This window comes from Octopus bimaculoides, chromosome 11, assembly GCF_046866305.1.
Source record: "Octopus bimaculoides isolate indiv1 chromosome 11, ASM4686630v1, whole genome shotgun sequence".
NCBI classification, from domain to species: domain Eukaryota; kingdom Metazoa; phylum Mollusca; class Cephalopoda; order Octopoda; family Octopodidae; genus Octopus; species Octopus bimaculoides.
This window is the reverse complement of record NC_142938.1, coordinates 9,434,317-9,454,890: the sequence shown is the minus strand read 5'-3', so window position 1 is coordinate 9,454,890 and position 20,574 is coordinate 9,434,317. Positions and strand designations below refer to the sequence as shown.

Genomic DNA, 20,574 nt, shown 5'->3' with positions numbered 1-20,574 from the left:
AATCAAAATACCAAAAATAGTTTCTACAGCGCTTGATACTTACTTTTTTGAGTAGGGTTATTTTGTGACTGTTGTACGGTACACGGTGTAGAGGAGGAGGGCTGCTGCTGTGGGGGAGGTGGTTGGGATGGAGATGCACCAAAGCTTATGTTGATATTTGGCAATAAGGCCCGCAAGCCATCTTGTAGATCTTTCAGATGAAAACCATCGTGCTGAGAGACAATAAAAAAACATACATTAGTGGAAGTGCAATGGTCATACAACAATTGACCAAATAGAGGATAGAGAAGATTTATGTAATTATATTTATATTACAGTATTTGATGATGATGATGATGACAAAAATTATATATTTAACAATATCATATAAAGAGAAGGTAATCACAGCCATTTAAAATGTGACATTTGACTTAGAGTCAACAATCTAAATGTAATGAAATTCCATATTAAACTACACTTACTATGTGTTCTCTCATCATTATCTGAGTAAATACTGTTAAATAATCTACGTTACACTGATTGGATTATGGCTATTATAAATTTTGCCTCGAAACCTTTCTCAGTAGTCTTGGGTCAAACATCCACAAACAAGATCACACATGACTCTGCAACATCAATTTTAGAAAATAAGGGGCACACACATAGACGAGTGGTTAAGAGATTCATTTGACGACAACAACAAGGTTCAGAGTTTGATCCCACTGTGTTGTATCTTGAGCAGGAGCCTTTACCATCGCCTCAAATTAACTCATTCTCATATGTTATGAGTGAATTTGGGTAGATGCAAACCATAGAAATCCATCAGATGAAATGTATTTGTAATTCAAAATTCTAACCTTATCCTGATATATCAAGCTGTTTCTACTTGAGAATTACACTAAAAGTACTTGTGTCTGAGGAATATTCAGCCACTGCAAGCTAACTCAATGAGTAGGGTCTCCAGTTAATCATAAAAATGAACAATCAAGTCAAAATTTGTAGGAGAGTCCATCAAATAAAATAAAACTTGATAATCAAAAATTACCTTTATACAATACTATCTTTATAAAATAACTTCAAAAGGAAGCCTAACTTAAATACTGGGAAACTGCAATAGATTTGCTATCAGAGTGAACCAAAACCGATAAACTTTCATCAAACACTATAATTCCGTGAAAACTATGATTCACATCTTTTCAATGTAAAAAATAGTCAAGGCTCTAAAGTTAAATTGACTTACTTGTGAACTGTTTTGCATCAGCTGCTCTTTACCCTGGAGATGCATTTCTGGTAAGACTGTATGAAAAGAATTCTGCACAGGCTGTTGAGGTAATTTTGGTTGGTTGTAAATATATTCCACCACTTTGCCACTATTGAATTCTACAGAAAAGGAAAAAAAAGCATTTCTAAATTACAAACACTTCAAACAAACAATGTTTTTTTATTATTATTATTATTATTATTATAGAGAGAACAATTAGAGTAAGACAAGCAGTTTGCTTTCAAACCTCACAATATTTGAACAAATATTTATTGTTACTATAGGGCGAAAGTACAATTATTGCAATGACCTGTCCATCAGAGGGTGTGCATTCATATTTAATGAATAATTGTGATTTGGTTGAGTTAATGACCAAGCCAACAAATCATATCCTTATTACCATCAGCAAATCATTGCCACAACACAGGTCCAGATGAGCCCCAAGTTGTGGAACACCAAACACTTTGCAGGGTGTACTGGATGCATTTCATGGTGTACCAGCACTAGAAATGATTGATGTGTCCTTAGCAAGACAAAACTCAAGGGTCCTCTCAGCCCTACACTCTCTCCACTCATTTAAAAACCACTTTACAAAGCATACTGAGTTCCTTTTATCATGGCACCAGTACTACAGAGGTTATCAAGTCTTCAACAGGATTAAAGATACCTCTTAAACTTTTTTTTCCTGCTTGCTGTCAGTCACTCTTGCAGAGTGCATTGGGTGCATTTCATGGTAACAAGGAGTACATTGTAAATGTACTCAAAGCTCTAAGACGAGTACATTCACTCAAGGTAATGTGACAGAATTAAAGGGGAGGGGGTAATGACATTAGAAGAGCTAAGTACATTGTAAAAGTACTCAAAGCTCTAAGACGAGTACATTCACTCAAGGTAATGTGACAGAATTAAAGGGGAGGGGGTGATGACATTGGAAGGAGCTAAAAATGGGTCAGTAAAAGGAGTTAGAATATAATGGCAGTAACAGAATGAGTGAGGTGAAGATAGAAGGCACAAGTGCAAACAAGGAGGAAAAGTGAATATTGAAAGCAGAGTCGTAATATATTGAAAGCGGAAACCTTCACAAATTATGGAACAATTACAAAAAAAAAAGAATTCATAAAATTAGCTGTATAATGAACATACAATGAAAATATATGAATTCTATAACGAGCTCTGATTAAATAAAATGAAACAAAAAGATCTGACTAATTGAATATAGGTGTAAATATTTGAAAGAAAATGTAGGGGGAAGTAGGGAACAGATAAAATCATGCAAAATGATATGGCAGACAAACTCAGTGAACTTCATTGGTTTGGTTAGATTTTTCTGTCAGTATGGGAAAATTTGACATAATCCTTTGCCATATTGCAGTTCACCTATCGTAATTTATTATCTAAGCTTACGGTGATTCCACTGTGTTGTTTAATTAAAAAGGTGTGTGTGTGTATATATATATATATATCATCATCATCATCATCATCGTTTAACGTCCGCTTTCCATGCTAGCATGGGTTGGACGATTTGACTGAGGACTGGTGAAACCGGATGGCAACACCAGGCTCCAGTCTGATTTGGCAGAGTTTCTACAGCTGGATGCCCTTCCTAACGCCAACCACTCAGAGAGTGTAGTGGGTGCTTTTACGTGTCACCCGCACGAAAACAGCCACGCTCGAAATGGTGTCTTTTATGTGCCACCCGCACAAGCCAGTCCAGGGGCACTGGCAACGATCTCGCTCGAAAATCCTACAGGAGCCAGTCAGGCGGTACTGGCAACGGCCACGCTCAAAATGGTGCATCTCATGTGCCAACCGCACAAGAACCAGTCCAGCGGCACTGGCAACGATCTTACTTGGCTTGCCGGGTCTTCTCACGCACAGCCCATTTCCAAAGGTCTCGGTCCGTAGTCATCGCCTCGGTGAGGCCCAATGTACGAAGGTCTTGCCTCACCACCTCAGCCCAGGTCTTCCTGGGCCTACCTCTTCCACGGGTTCCCTCATATATATATATGTATAACTTGTGTCTGTCATTTGACTGTAGCCATGCTAGAGCACCACCACTAAGTTAACACCAATACCAATAAAGGGTTAGAGAGAAGATCCATTCCTAAATTGCATTGTTTTATTACCTGCAAATTTTGGATCGGTGTGTGTGTATGTGTAATTTATATATATATAAGGGTGATAGTTACAAAAATATGAATTGACATTGAGTGGGAGTTCAAAATCACATGCCTATACAAAGTATAATTATACATCTGTATATTTGATCGAAAGTCTGGCATGTAACCACAACTGTGGCCAAGTCCGGAACAGCACATAATCCAAACTCAAATAGTGTTGTTTGGGGGCAGAGAAGGAAAAAAAAACAGGAATTACGCACTCTTCAGTGTAAGGGACAAAGTTCAACTTCATTTAAGAAAAAACTTCCTGTTTGTCCCATGTAGTTTTCTGGGGTTTTTTTTTTTTTTTTGCATTTTATCAAGTGAATTTCTTTTGATTTATCTCCCCTTGATTTTTGAGCATCACAGCATTTCAAGCAGTGAGTTAGAATTTGGCTATATTTACTCTTTTACTCTTTTACTTGTTTCAGTCATTTGACTGTGGCCATGCTGGAGCACCACCTTTAGTCGAGCAAATCGACCCCAGGACTTATTCTTTGTAAGCCTAGTACTTATTCTATCGCTCTTTTGCCGAACCGCTAAGTTACGGGGACGTAAACACACCAGAATCGGTTGTCAAGCGATGTTGGGGGGGGACAAACACAGACACGCAAACATATACACACACATACATATATACACATATATACGACAGGCTTCTTTCAGTTTCCGTCTACCAAATCCACTCACAAGGCTTTGGTCGGCCCGAGGCTATAGTAGAAGACACTTGCCCAAGGTGCCACGCAGTGGGACTGAACCCGGAACCATGTGGTTGGTAAGCAAGCTACTTACCACACAGCCACTCCTACTAATGATTTATTTATTATTATTGAGAGAGAGGGATTAAGACTTGGAGAAAGTCAGTGATATTTTGGTGCTATCTTTACATATCAGCAATCTAAGTGATATCATCATCATCGTTTAACGTCCGCTTTCCATGCTAGCATGGGTTGGACGGTTTCACTGAGGGCTGGCGAGCCAGATGGCTGCACCAGGCTCCAATCTGATCTGGCAGAGTTTCTACAGCTGGATGCCCTTCCTAACGCCAACCACTCCGAGAGTGTAGTGGGTGCTTTTACGTGCCACCAGCACGAGGGCCAGTCAGGCGGTACTGGCAATGGCCACGCTCAAATGGTGTGTGTATATATATGCATATGTGTGTGTATGTATGTGTGTATATGCATGTGTGCATGCGTGTGTGTATGGCCTAAGCTGTAGGTCAAGGATTGGATTTCAATCACTTCACAAATTGCACCTCTTTATGGACAATAACATGACAGATATCAATCTCAGAAAAGAAAAAAAAATCAATCTCAACGATGAAACAAACTAATTAACGAGTTTGAGGAACAGACCTTGTCGGAACATCTGTTGATGTAACTGTTGATGCTGCTGCTGTTGTTGCTGCTGCTGCTGCTGTTGTTGCTGTTGTTGCTGCTGCTGCTGCTGTTGATGGTGTTGCTGCTTTATTTGCTGCTGCAGCTGTTGTAAATGACCTATAGAGAAACCTGGTGGTATGTTTGGAGTGTGAATTGGGGGCCGCATATTATTTCTATAAGCTTGGTGTGCAATATTCAAAGTCTGCTGCTGAGGTTGTTGCTGTGGCGGTGTTGGTGGGTGTTGTGGTTGTTGTTGTGGGTGGTGGTGATGTGGGTGGTGGTGGTGCAGGTATTTGTTAGGGTTTTCCCTGATATCTCTATTGCCATTCTCCTTCTCCATGAGATCAGCTAATGCTTTTGAAGATTCATTCCAAGGATCGAAACCTGAAAATTATCAAAATGTAAAACAAATTAACAAGAGTTAAAAAAAAAAAATTTTTTTTTAAAAAGGCAAAATATAGCAAGAATAATAATTAATTGAAGCAAGTTCTATGGAAGAAAATTGTAGAATTGTCAAAGAAACAACCAAATTTGACAACAATATCTTACCAAGATCATCATCTTGATAATCAACACTCTTTGGTGCAAATCCAAATGCTGCTTGCCAGTCAGTTGCACTTGTTACTGGAATTGTGTCTGGGATTTCCAGAGAAGGTAAGGACTCCGGGATTCCTGTTCAATAAACAAACAAGCTTAATAAATAGAACTTCGAGATTTCTTTCCTTCTCTTTTTCATTACCCATAATTCTACAGAAGCAAAACTGACAAAAACTAATGGACTAGGTGGCTGATAGTCCAGTACATATAAAAGGCAAAAAAATTTACAGAAGGACTGTATGTAGTATTAACCCTTTTGATACCAACCCGGATGAAACCGCCTCTGGCTCTGTAGTACAAATGCCTTGTTTTCAAAAGTTCTGAATTAAAATCTTCCACCAAACCTTTCCTAACTTAATTCTTTGTTATATTAAAAATTGAAAGAAACACAGAGCATCTCAACAGAAATATAGTAACAAAAGGGTGAAATACTAAAATAGAGAGAAAGGAGTAAATTAAACTGAGTCTTGTCTAAACTTAAAATGTCGAAAGAACAACTATTATGGCTTTAAATAACAAATCAAGATTTTAGTTCAAGATTAGTTTACAATCCTCTGGTTTGTTTTCTTTGTAACAAAATTACAGCAGAATAATTAATCATAACATGTCAACCATTTTCAAGGCAAGGGTAAGAAACCATTACAATGTCAGCCTTGAAGAATGCCAGTGACTATGTATCATCAGACATTATATCAATAATAATAATAATAATGGTTTCAAATTTTAGCACAAGACCAGCAAATTCTTTAGGCAAGTCGATTACATCTACGGAATTTGAACTCACAACATAAAGACAGATGAAATACCACTGAACATTCTGCTTATGTGTGTGTGTATGTGAAATGCCACATACATATGCATACGCATATACACACGCGCGCGCGCACACACACACATATATTCACACACACACACACATACGCATATACATACACACACGTACGCATATACACATACATAAACATAATGATTCTGCCAACTCATAGTAACTTTTTCTACAAAAGACAAGGCTTGAAATGTTGGGAAAGGAAGCTTGTGATTACATCAAACCCAGTACATTACTGGTATTTCTTTTATCAACCCTAAAAAGAAGGCAAAGTCAACTTTGGTAGAATTTGAACTCAGAATGTAAAGTTTGAGTAAAAGCCGCAAAACATTTTGTCTGGCATGCTAATAATTCTGGTAGCTTGTTGCCTTAAAAGATAATAAATTTCTGATTGCCTCACCCGTAGAATGCTGGATTGTGGAATTTTTTGTTGTCTCCCTCTCGCTGCCACTAGAGAAGCCATTACCACTGAAAAATGAAAGACTGTCTGCATTCCTTTTTTCCAGCACTTGTCGTGATACCTGGTTTATGCCCATAAATGTTAGAGATGGATTCATCGCGGTAGCAAATGCATCATTCATGTGGACTGCTGAAGTTGGCGATGGTGCTGAGTAGGACGACGATGTTGAAACCCGAATATTTGGGGAATCAATTGAACCATTACTGTAATTTTCTACCCTGTAGAATGTAATTGCAACAAGTACAGAAGGAGATTTTTATTTTTTTTATTTTTTTTTTATTTTTACAGGAATAAGATTCAAAGAATTACGAAAACAAAACTCAAAATGTTACAAATATACAAAATATTTTGTGTAACTTTAAAGGCAAAAAATGCAAGAGGTAAAATAAAATGGAAGTAAAATAATTAGTTTCAACTTTACAATGAAAGTAAACAAACAAAGTTTGTCTTTAGAAGCATTGAGATGTATTGTAAGATACAGAAATAAATTTATTTCTCAAACGCATGATAATGCTATAAATAGCTTGATCAGGATAATTTATCCATATAATGCCGATAACGTATTTTTCTGCATTATATGGATAATTTATCCTGATCAAGCTATTTATAGTATTATCACGCGTTTGAGAAATAAATTTATTTTTGTATCTTAATTAGTTTCAAAATTTGGCACAAGGCTAAGTCTTTGAGGAGGGGCCATGTTGATTGATTCCAATGTTCAACTGGAACTTATTTTATCGATCCCAAAAGGACGAACGGCAAAGTCAACCCCTGTGGAATTGAAACCCAGAACACGTAACAACAAACAAAATGTGGCTAAGCATTTTGCTAACAATTCTGCAAGCTTGCAACATTATACAAAATAATAAAATAGTAACTCAACTGACTAATTCATAATCTATTTAGGATGCAAGCTATCTACAGATTGTATAACTTGGTAAACAGAATCAAGTTTACAAATAATAGAAATGTAAATCATTCAGATGATATTGCAAAGATCATTGTAGAAACATTAATTTTAAAGATTTTTGTCCAAGCACCTGAAAGACTTCAAGATTCTACAAAAACTAGTCAAATAACCAATTACAGCAGAATGAAATCAAAATATTAAAAAGTTGAAGCAAAACTTACATTGATAATTTATCAGGATCTCGTTTGTCTCTAAGACATTTGTTCTGTTTGGTTGGTGTGCTTGGTCTGTGAGTATGATGTCTAGTTGTGTTGGGCACTTTGTTACCATTGAGGATTCTCTCAGCACTGGTTGCTTTGCTGCCAACTGGTGTGACATTACTCCCCACTATTGTGGTTCCAACAGTAGTCGCATTGCTTGTACCACCACCACTGTTCAGAACTGGCCAGACATCTTTGCTTGCATTGAGTGCTGCTTGTTGCTGACTGGCTGCTAAACCAGATCCCACCACCAGAGAAGAGGAAGTGGAAGAAGCTGAAGAGGAAGAGGAGGAAGAAGAGGAAGAAGAGGAGGAAGAGGACCCTGTTGAGAGGAACTGCAGTTCTGTTGTTTGCTGGAGTAGTGTTGACTGTTGGGGTGGAGATGACTGTTCAACTGTGACAGGTGACGAGGATTTTTTCCTACTTAAAAATAAACAAACATATATATTAGCAACTTCATTTCCATACTGATTTCTAATTTCAAACAGAGTGGGTTGGCTAGGTCTGTACATAGAGCATATATTTGGAGAGATTAAATCATGCTATATAAACTGGATTATGTTCCTTACACTAACAAGACCAAATTTATAGATGAATATCAAAGATTTGACTCATTTTAATACCAGCTCACCTGAGACCGCCAATAGCCCTATAATATAAACTTCATGATTTAGATGAGCTAAAACCGTCCCTCAAAATTCCATGTTAATTTGTGTTCCAAACATCAAGAATGACAAAATCATTTTACTAAATTTTTCATTATTTTCAAAATTAACTAAAACAAAAGCAGTGTATTTCAACAGAAAAGTGATAACACAAGGTTTAAATAAACACATGAAATAGTAATATCATGATTAAATGAATCAGTTGTATAAAAATCACAGCTCAAAGCCCTCGTCAGAGGTAAGAGAATGCTTTGATCTGTTTGAAATGAAGTTAGTCTTGTCCACTGTAATACATTAAAACAAGTGGCCAAAAGCCTTCATTTTTTTTCAAGTGATTGGCACCATCCCTGAAGAGCGTCCATAGAATCCTTGGATAAACAGAACTAGGCTGATATATCACAAAACCGATGTTGGACCAAATGCAGAATGCAGATGAATGGAAAAGGATATAAGCTCACATTTTCTTCATTCATTCTTGGACACTGTGAAAAGCAGAAAACTGAACAAAAACAATCACATCTCAGCAATTCTAATCATATTCAGAGATTTCAAACATTTCCTTGGCCAGTAAGAATGACATCTCGAATTTACGTTGATAAACCAAAATTATCAAATAATAGCAATCAAAATTATGAAACATTCTGATTTTAATTGTACAAGGGGTCCACACATCTAGCTGTTTAAAAGCCCTACTTATTTTCCTGTATCCATCAAAATAGAGCAGTTCAATACTGAAACATAACAGAAACTACCTTAACCCTTTTGTTACCAACCCACCAGAGACTGCCCCTGGTTCTAGGACACAAATATCCTGTTTTAAAGTGATCTAAATTCAAACCTTCCATCAAGGTTTCATGTTCATTTAAGTTTCAAGTACCAACTTAGTGACAAAACTGTGCTAATTTCTTAATTATTTTAAAAATAAATTGAAGCAAAAGGAGAATATTTCAACAGAAATATGGTAAGGAAAGGTTTAAGTGTAAAATAAGTAGGAATATTGTAAGCATAATCTATTCAAAATTATTCAGTTGAAATACTTTGGAAATCCAGTTTTAACTCACTAACAGGACAAATAATTTAAACATCAGTTATGTCCAGCTTTTGCAGTAATATGAAATGTATCTGGTATTCATAACAGAGTTTTAGAAATGAAGATGACTTACCTTGAAGTTATAGTTTTACTGGATGTTACGTGGTTATTTGCTAAGTTTTGGGAATTCATAAACTGTTCTAACAATTTCTGTTCATATTCTTGATGTTTACTGAAGAGTGGAAAAAAAAAAGGAGAAAGTAAAATTACAATGTTTCTTTTTACACTAATTACAATAAAAAGAAAAATGAAAGGAAAAGTGAATACCCAAAACATCTTTAAATGATGACTACAATGAAGTAAAGCTGCTCTACATTTAAAAATTGATGTAATTAGATTGAAGAGTTACATCAAATGATTGACTTACCCCATTTGCATTTCTTCTTTTGTAAAACTTGCTGCCTCTTCCCCTAACTCATGTAAATACATACAATCCTGCAAGGAGAGAAAGAAAGGAAAATGTCATTAAGGTGAGCATATAACACTGACCAATATGAAGTGACGAGTTCAAGTTAGACTGGTAAAATCTTTGAATTTTAACCCTGTAATGCCATATTCTCACTATAGTGGGAACAGGTTAAATGTCATCTCTGCCAGATTCCTGGTAAAGTGATAATGAACAACACGCACAGAAAAAGAAGATGCAGCCAATTCTGTCCATTTGTTTTCCTGAAATTGTTACTCTTGAACTGTATAAGCAACTATTTTTTTTGCTCAGGAGCCCAGGTAGAGGATAAAGTTGAGAAAAGTGAAGTACTCGTTTAGCACTTCACATTTCTTTTTTTCTTTTTTTTTCAATAATGTAGATGGGATTATATTATCCAATCCTCTTTTAAGGGCAATAGATTGCAATTTCCTGTTGATATGGTTGCTACCTTTAACAGATCAAATGACTATAGCTTTCTGAGGCTTCTTCGTTGACTCAATTTAGACAGGGAAGTGTAGGTGAAGTATTTTAATTCTTAAGTCAGATAACCACGGGATTGGACTGGATTGGATTGTCCATGTTCAGTCTACAGCAGGACAAGGGCCTCAGCATGTTCTCTCCACCAACCATGGTCTGATGTAGTGGCTGTGCATTTGAGCTTGAGATCATAATGGTTTGATGAGCCTACTCTGCCACACTGGCTCAATATGTCTCGGCAGAGGAAACCATGAGATACTGAACTGAAATAAATATTTAGCAAATGTCTTCCAACTCAAGATTGTAAACCTTCCATCCCGCCTCAAGATTGCCTCCTCAGCAAGCTCCAAACATAGAGAAGCATGAAACATTTGGCCTGTTTAAACACCGTGACTTACTGATTTAGGACATTGCGCTCCTTTGAGAAAGTGACTGCAGTACTTTGTTGTGCCCAGTGATGCTTTCAGTGTCCGACCATCTACATGAACGTTATTGACTGCTAAAATAGCTTTCAGAGCATCTTCAGATCTGTTGTATGTTACATATGCACTGGCACTTGGACCCTGCAATAAACAGAAATAACACATCAATCTCAAAAGATAGGTTCTCTGTACATCGACAGAAGTAAAGCATAAAGAAAGTTATCTCACAACTATTTCAGTTTTAAACTCTAACCATTTTGTTTCACTTACAGAAATCAAATATAAAACATTTATGATTGGTAATGTAATTAGTTAGAAAGGTTGGCAATACATGTCGAAACATGTTTGGGAAACCTAATGTGCTGATATCTTACTGTATCTTTTTTAACCTCTTGATAATAACAAAATACTTTCTACTGTCCATTTGGTTAATATTTTTGATATTCAGTTACTAAACATTATGCAGCTTTGTGACTCTCTGAAAGTGAGAGAACACCTTTTCACTGAAGCTTCCGATGACCCTTTGTCACAGCCATACCAAGTTACAATTAAAAATGTATCCTTTTTAAGAAGGGAAACAATGTAAAGGAGAAGTTTCATTTCCAGTTAAAATCCTTGTAGCTACCTAGATGCAAAATCAATGCTTGAATTGCACCTTAAGTACGTAATGTTAGCACTGATGATGTATATTAACTTGTCCATGTAAGTTCTATAATCAGGAAATCCCCCTGCAATGAATCCTAATATTTCCTTGTAATAGAATCTCAGTCAAGAAGAATTAAGTGAGAAATATATAACTTTAATATAAGCCTACTAATAGCTATCTACACAGGTTGTGCTCTAGCATGGCCATCACTATAATAGCTTTAAAAAAATAAACTGAAGAACTGACAAACACCAGTCTATTTATTTAGTACTACACCTTGTACACATGCAAGCATGTCTAGATAGAACAGTAGCAACAAACATTTGAAATAAAATGTGTATATAATATGTAAATTAAAACATACCTGGGCCCCTGCATAAGATGTGCTTTGATTAATGACAACTTTGTGGATCTTTCCAAATTTACCAAAATATTCATGCTTTTTTAATACGTCAGGTTCTGCTAACCTTTGAGATAGACCCACAACAAAAACAAGATTTTTTTGAACAACTCTGAAATGAAAACAAAAATATAAACATTAAAAACATACTAAAAAATTAGATATCTGCATTTTCAAAATGATGTCCATAGGAAAATTACTATACTACTCTGCAGCTTGGAAAATCTTGCTATAATTAATAAGGGAAAATTTTTAAGAAAACCAGCTTTTTTTAAAGTAAAACTATTTAATATAGAATTAATATTTCGTCTGTATTTTTATTTTGTTACTTTTGTGTAACACTACTAAGAGTTCCTTTACAAAAATTCTCTAAAATGGATTTAGACGCTCAAAAATCAAAACCTAATCTTTGACAGGTTAAAAAAAAAAACTTTCAATTACAGTCATTATGATTGTATAGTTTTAAAATCTGTCTTAGTGAGGAGGAATGTTATAGGCAAACCAAATCCACAATGTAGTTTTCCTTAACAGAACCATTTCTGTTACATCGTAAATCCCCTTCAAAGGGGGAATGAAGATCACGATTTGATATTTCCTCTTGTTTTAAACAGTGTAATTAAGAAATCAGTAGTTGAATCATCAGCCAAAGAATTTTTTATTACAACTAGATCTAAAACAAAGGAATGGCTTTATCAACAGCAATAAAACATTAGAAATAAGAAAAGGAAAACTTTTTTTTTTTTTTTCAAATCAAACTCAGTAACAATATCTCAAAAATAAAAATTCAACATTGGTGATGCTATCATTTACAGCAGAACTATCATAACAGAATTATCAAAATCTCACTGCTTTGTCCCTGGTTAACCAGGATAGGACTTCTGGTTTAGTTAAAATTGTATTAGTTTCTGAAAATACATGTTTCACATATAATAAAATCATCACATTTAAAACATTGCCTAGAAATATACATTTTAAGTAGTAATTTCAAAAAATAAATTTTTGAAATTAATAAAGCATAGAGGAATGATATAAAGAAGAAAAAAAAACTAAATTCAAATTAAAGAAATTTGGACATGATTTTTTTCATTGAAACATTTTGGGTTAATCTTCAGTGCTTTGGTTCAGATTTGTTACACTTAAAATGGTAAAAACAAGCCTTCTAACATCACAAAAAAAAAAAGCAATCTTCCAGCAGTTTTAGTTCACATGGACATTGTCTTTTTTTCTTTTTCTTCATTGGTTTACTACATAATTGACATGATAGATTTGATTTACAAGAGTAAGTAGTTCTTGAATTGAAAATATTGCTGAAAAGATGGGCACTAGTAAAAGGGAGTTGAGGAAATAAGGTCAGAGTATAAAGTGCCAACACATTCAAGATTCTGTTGACAAAGGAACAAAGCTTTCTTAGTCAGATATAATTGTCACATCAAAGAATGCAGTTACCATTTGTTCTTGTTTTAGCTTCGCATTGGTACCATTATCATCAGCCAAATTAACTCCTTACTTAACTGAACCTTCAACGGTTTTTCTCATTTACTCCAAACTTCCAAGCAAACACTACAACATTTAAAAAGAACCTTAAAAAAAAACAACTGACAGACCTACCTAACATTTGCTAAATGTTTTCTGTTTTCAGCTGCTTTCTGCTTCCTCTGTAGATCTTTCTGTCTCTTTTCTTTCTTTATCCTATGTAATCTACAGGACAAGATTCTGCATTGTAAATACTTAAAATAAAACATCAGACAGCAAAATCAACATGTACAATGATGGAAAGATTTCTTTTCTCTTCTATATGAAATGTTTTAAATGCTAAGGAGCCAATATAAACAATATAAGCCTATTGTATCAATGCTAAGGGGCTAATATAAACCTATTGTATCAACCACAAATTTATACATCACATGCATGTATGCCCATTAAAAATATAGAGCCTGGTTAGAACATACAAGCAACCATTTCGAGATGGAGTTCCTTCCTATCTTGTAACAATTATTTGGCAAGAAATATTGTAGGAAACTTACTTGACTAGTAAAATCTTAAGGTTATGTTCTAAAACATTACGAAAATAATTTCATTAAGCATGAATTTTAATAACAGAGAAAGAAAACTAGATAGCTCTGATGTTGATACAATTTCAAATTGTGTGAGTTAAGAAGAAACAACTGAGAACAGAAACCAAGCTGAATTGAAGAACTTGTAATATGACATCAACATTGTTCATAGAAATAAAAAGACATAAGTACCACACGGCAATTCCTACCAAAGTCAACTTTACCTTTCAGCCTTTCAAACATGATTAAATACATGTTTACTACCAATGTCAAATTTGATCTACAGAACCTCTTGAAATTTTTGGCTTTGTGCTCAAGTTAGAAATCAATATTATCAAATTAACCAGTTTTTTTACAAAGAAAATTATAGAAATAAATGTACTGAATAAAAACTACTCACAGTTTCCACTGCATAACTGCAGTAGTGAAATTGTAAATCTATCTCATTGAAGGTTAGAGAAGCTGTAGTAAATAACCAGCAAATGTATTTACCTATTTACATCACTAACTTTGGATCGAAAAAAGATATTGAAGACATTTCTGCTGCAGCAATTATTCAGGTAGAAATAGTAAGTAATAATAATCATTTAGGTAGAAGTCTATTAAAAAACAAAAAGTCTCAAATTATTATTTATGAGTGCTTTGGATGACTTTACTTCTTTCTGACCCTCTTTCATCTATCATGGATACACTATCAACTTGCAATGGGTTTTTTTTTTGTTTTTTTTTTTTTAATCTAGCCAATATTCATTATTGTTTTACTGAACTTTTTACCACGCTTGGATGCATCAGACACAGAAATGCTGAAGCACATTTTTCTATCTTTCTGTGAGTGAATGCCCTTTCCAGTTGCCAGTCCTCACTGGTTTCCAAGCAAGGTAATATTTCCTTCTAAGCAGACTGAAAAAATGAATGACACCACGAGGATGATGATGATGATGATGATGCAAGCTTACATCTACCATGCAATGACAAGGAAACACCAAAACAAAAAAAAAAAGAGAAAAAAAAACCCAATCAGTTTCTTTCAATTTTCATTTTGCAAATCCAGTTTGGCTAGCCCCCAGATATTGTAGAAGATACTTGCCCAAGATGCAAAGCAATCCATTCAAAATGCATGTCTATAGTCAGTCTAGCTGTGTTTCTCTAGAGTCACTTTGCTATTTATTTGAAGCCATTTTTTTTTTAAATGCTGAAAATTTCAAAATGACTCAGAAAGGGTTTTCGTTGTGCAGTGTCAAGAAATATCAATGGCTTAGAAAGTTTCCATCTATTGCTATTTTTATGATCATAACAATGAAAAGTAAATGGCATTTTGAAAGACTGCTATGATAAAATAAATTGCCTTAATTAACATGATTGTCTTAAAAGTTAGGACAATCAACTAATCAAGCCACTTTTGCTACCATTGCATAGTGCTAACATAAAGTAGGTTAGTTAGGATTGTTGGGTGTGGTGACATTTTCTCTATCAGAACACACACACACACACAAAGGATATAGATATCCGCAACTCTTATTTTGAGATTGATGCTCTACGAAGATTAAAGTAATGGTGTCTAAAATAATTTTGATTCACAATATAAAAAAAAAATGGTTTAAATAATTAAAAAAACATAATCTGTGATTTTTAAACAAACACGAGGGAAAATACCTAAAATGAAAATTTCAGGCTAGCTAAATATATCTAAATAAACCTTTATGAACAACTGAAATGTCTACAGTACTTGAAATTAAAGTTACAATAGTAAAATTATTTCATCTGCCTTGGAAACCAAGTGGTGTCCAATGTAGGCACATAAGCAAATACGTAAAAAGCCATGTGAAAATAAAATAAACACAAATCTTAAATGTTAGAGTAAACTCTTCAAGAAAGATGTTTAAGTATTAGGGTAGCCAACAGTCAATGCAGTATACAACATCAGTACAATGCCGTTTCTAGAAATGCTTTAGTCAATAGCTTCTCACATAACCTCTAAGCTATCTTAGCAATTATCTCTCGACAAAACACCATGGAAATTCCGAACAACTTTATTGAGCTCCTTATGTACAAACATTTCATTCCGATTGGTAATTTCCATTTGAAATTCTTCCAAACAAGAATTCCATCCTAAATAGGGAGACACTAAGACAGTGGTCTTAGATCAATCTTTTTATATTTCAATGTCAAAATAGAAGTTTTCCATCATTTGATTCCAGATCAAGAGAGATAGAGAGAGAGAGTATACTTTAAGGGTAACCAACCCATCGCTGGCAATTGTAACAATACAGGTGAATAAAGATTTATACAATTCTCTTGAAATTTTTTATCATCAATAAATATTCCATAATTCTGAACATTACTTACTCATCCTCTGTGAGTGGTTTGAATTCTGCAGGGTCTTCAGGGTATTGCTGAAATAAGATTTTGAAGTTTGGTATGCATTTAATAAATCTTGTTTATATATATATATATATATATATATATATATATATATACATACACACACACACACACACATTAAAGAGAGAAAGAAAATCAGAAAATCAAAACAGTAAGCATTTAAAGAGTCCATAACATTAATCTAATTTCTTTAAAGCTGAGGTGAAGGAAATCTTTCCCTGGACTAAGCGCTAGTCAATTACATAAAGAACTTTCCCCCAACTTGAATTTTAACAATCACCCCTCCTCCTCTCTCCTTTGTTTGATAAACTTGAGATATATATATATATATACACATATATATACACACATGCCCATATATATACACACATGCACATATATATACACACATATATATACACACATGCACATATATATATATATATATATATATATATATATATATATATATATCATTTACGATGATAAATGATTTTACCGATAAAGGTTTTTTTCATACTGAACTACTTGGCAAAATTGTTAATTATTAATTCTATTACTAATTGACGATTCCCTGCCCTTCTTCTTGTATATATATATATATATATATATATATATATAGACACACAGTAATCCCTTGCTTGCCATATCACGGTTCACCTATCATGGTTTATTATCTAAACTTATGTCAATTCCTCTGTGGTGTTGTTCTGCATTTATAGTGGCATGTGAACAACATTCGAGCGAGGCCGTTGTCAGTGCCGTGGTGGCACGTAAAAAACACCATTTGAGCGTGGCCGTTGCCAGTACCTCCTGACTGGCCCTTGTGCCAGTGGCACGTAAAAAACACCCACTACACTCTTGGAGTGGTTGGCATTAGGAAGGGCATCCAGCTGGAGAAACCTTGCCAGATCAGATTGGAGCCAGGTGCAGCCATCTGGCTCGCTAGTCCTCAGTCAAACCGTCCAACCCATGCCATCATGGAAAGCGGACTGTTTCTACTTTGTGGATTTTCAGCTACTGCGGGGGTTTTGGAACATAACACCCGCGATAGATAGATATAAAATTAAGTCCCCTTACCCAGAGATACACTGATGTGCCTGGTCCACCACAGGATTACTCATTTTTGCCAGCTGAGTGTACTGGAGCAACGTGAAATGAAGTTTTTTTACTCAAAGACAATGCGTCATCTGGTCCAGGAATCGAAACCACAATCTTACAATTATGAGTCCAATACCCTAACCCACTCACCTCTTAGGTTTGATAGGCAAGACATAGCTGGCTTGAATGTAACACATGTAGAATATTTAAGCTGGATATGGCCGGTTTAAATGCTAAAGGATTAAAGAACTCATTTAGCCTCATAAATAATGTCAAAGCAGCAAAGAAACTGGACTAGAAATAACAAAGAATTTGTTTTTGAAACAAGACTCAATGAAACCAGGTTGTTTCAATGATTATACTCAGGTTGTTAACAGCTAATAGAATGTTAGAAATAAATAAGAGTCAACAACCTTCCAATATAGAACGTAGTAGAGGACTTTATCACTAAGTGCCAAAGTAATTAATTGGTCAGAGTTGACACTTGTCTGGCACTGGTCACAATCAATTTATTGCTGTCTTTAACCAAAGTAGTAGCAGCAAGGAAATCAAGTAAATCAATGATTAGGTGAACACTGCTAATGACAGTTTAGTTTTACAGAGAGAAAGAGAGCAACATACCTTCCTACATGCAGGACACAACCCATTTTCATCTGTTCTTATTCTATGCCAACAAAATCTGCATATCTGTAAAAGAAAACGAAAGATAAAGGCATTTAAATATTCAATCACTGTATAGAAATTTAATGACAAAAATATAAAAGCCTTAAGTGAAAAGTTTCATGTAGTAATTTATATTACTACATGAACTGGTTGGGTGATTTGTTTGCAATACATACCTTGACGTTCATAAATTTCCCTCTAGGCATATCATTAACTATGAATTGCTAGTAAAATCAATATTTTTTAATGGTGAAGCATTAAAAAAAAATGTTGTTAACCATTCCAACTGACCAAGAAATATCAGATTTGTATCTTTCAGCTAACTAGTCAACCAAAAATAGGCTAAATTCATTTTGACAGCGACCTATAGCTAAATGAAATTTATATAAGACCAACTCCTACATCAACAGTTTCTACACTGAAGTGATTCTATTGAGAATGGAAGGGATTTTTTATAATAATAATAATAATAATAATAACACACTGCTTATAATCTCAGTGGTATTACTCTAGTATAAAGGACCTACAGTCCTACTAAATATGTCTGAATAAAACATATACCAATTGCCATCTTAATATGTTAAATGAAATGATAGCATTGGCTTCTGGTTCTCAGACTGAACTAATAACTCCATCTCTATCTGAGCTTTATTCAATGTATTCTTCCATCACTATCTGCAGCTTTCCTTCACCCAGGCTGTACTAAACACTTTGTCCAAAATCTTCTTCCATAACTTGCAGGGTCAGACAGGAGGGACAGCATCTATGATCTTTGCAAGACTCTACTAAACTGGTGATATTAATGCCGTTCATTTTTCCTGCTGAACCTTTGTAAGCCAACACATGCAAGAATATGAGCAAGGAGAGAATTCCAAGGTACCAAATTCTGAGAAAGAAAGACTGAATTTAGTGAGCAATTCAGGGCTTGGGGTGTTGGAACACAACAAGGGTGATGAGGAGGAGCAGAGATGAGAGGGATGGGAATTCCTGTGTAGAAGGAATGTATGAGACCAGATAGCTCCAAGTTGACGCCTAAAGAGGAGGAAAAAAAACACAGAGGTAAGATTGGAAAGGCATGGCTGTGTGGTTAAGAAGTTTGCTTTGCAACCACATGGTTTCAGGTTCAGTCCCTCAGTGCAGCATCTTGGGCAAGTGTCTTTTGCTATAATCCCGGATCAACCAATGCCTTGTGAAGGAATTTAGTAAACAGAAGCTGTGTGCATGCATGCAGGTCTTTGTACCCCACCACTTGACAACTGGTGTTGGGTTGTTTACGACCCTGTAATTTAGTAGTCTGACTAAAGAGATTGAGAATAAGTACCAGAATTTTTTTTTTTTAAGTATTGAGGGGGAGGGGAGTTTGACTAAACCCTTGAAGGTGGTGCCCCAACATGGCCATGCATAGTACAAGGACTAAAAAAAGTATAAGGTAGTGATTGGTGCATATATTCTTTTCAACTCTAGGCACAAGGCCCAAAGTTTTGGGGGAGGGAGCCAGTTGATTAGATCGACTCCAGTATGCAACTGGTACTTAATTTATCGACCCCGAAAGGATGAAAGGCAAAGTTGACCTCGGCGGAATTTGAACTCAGAATGTAGAGAGACAAAATACTGCTAAGCATTTCGCCCGGCGTGCTAACGATTCTGCCAGCTCACCGCCTTTGATTGGTGACAATACTGGCAGGAGAAAAAAAACAGAACTGGTAGCAAGGAAGAGAAATAAATGAGTCAGATGCTAATATGCAAATAGCTAATTCTGAGGAGCAGAGGCCATTGAAGTAATGGAGGTGTTTAGTCTCACAAATTGTTGGTTGCCATCTACAGCCCAAGGTCATAGATATTGGGACAGAGAACAGCAGATTAAATCAATGCCAACACTTGACTGATAATTATTTTACTGAATTTATAATTTATTAAAAAAAAAAATTTAAAAAAAAAAAAAAGCAAAGTCGGCTCCAGTGAAATTTAAACTGAAAATGCAAATGGATTTAATTAAATACTCAACAATAACAATAGTTCGTATTTACTCATATGTTTGTTCACTGCCATTAAGAGGAATAATGCTGAAGTAGGAGGTTTTTCAAATGAGAAATAGAATGTGAGGATGATTCAACAGCAGGAGATATTTTGTTTTCATTTTAGTTCTATTATAATGCATTAATTCAAATGTAATATATTTTCAAAAGAAAGAAAAGAATTCAATATTTAACAGGGTTTTTTTTACAAAAAAAAAAAAAAAAACTTAGAGGATGTAAAATTCTGCTGTCTCATTTATTTCTGTCAACTTTTCCATGCAGAAGGATCCTGTCCAAAATGTTGGAGCTTCCCATGACAAGTTCACTCTCTTTATTGATTCTATTATCCATATATATATATATATATATATATATATATATAAACATCATCATTGTTTAACGTCCACTTTCCATGCTAGCAT

General features: G+C 35.0%; 1 protein-coding gene across 13 annotated transcripts in view; it reads right to left on the bottom strand.

The window, feature by feature from the left end:
* Positions 1 to 20,574, bottom strand: part of LOC106880921 (uncharacterized) — an 83,373-nt gene that overhangs the window by 5,596 nt on the left and 57,203 nt on the right. For 8 of the 13 annotated variants that reach the window (XM_089359443.1, XM_089359444.1, XM_052971491.2 and 5 more), the window contains 13 exons: positions 18,096 to 18,161; positions 16,359 to 16,405; positions 13,567 to 13,656; positions 11,923 to 12,070; positions 10,889 to 11,053; positions 9,954 to 10,021; positions 9,660 to 9,758; positions 7,793 to 8,254; positions 6,602 to 6,879; positions 5,328 to 5,450; positions 4,755 to 5,162; positions 1,220 to 1,359; positions 44 to 212 (listed from right to left, as the gene is read on the bottom strand). In XM_089359443.1, the coding sequence (XP_089215569.1) occupies positions 44 to 212; positions 1,220 to 1,359; positions 4,755 to 5,162; positions 5,328 to 5,450; positions 6,602 to 6,879; positions 7,793 to 8,254; positions 9,660 to 9,758; positions 9,954 to 10,021; positions 10,889 to 11,053; positions 11,923 to 12,070; positions 13,567 to 13,656; positions 16,359 to 16,405; positions 18,096 to 18,161 (2,263 nt within the window). The remainder of the gene's footprint in view (positions 1 to 43; positions 213 to 1,219; positions 1,360 to 4,754; positions 5,163 to 5,327; positions 5,451 to 6,601; positions 6,880 to 7,792; positions 8,255 to 9,659; positions 9,759 to 9,953; positions 10,022 to 10,888; positions 11,054 to 11,922; positions 12,071 to 13,566; positions 13,657 to 16,358; positions 16,406 to 18,095; positions 18,162 to 20,574) is intronic. The other 5 variants (XM_089359446.1, XM_089359445.1, XM_052971492.2 and 2 more) reach the window with 1 other exon arrangement.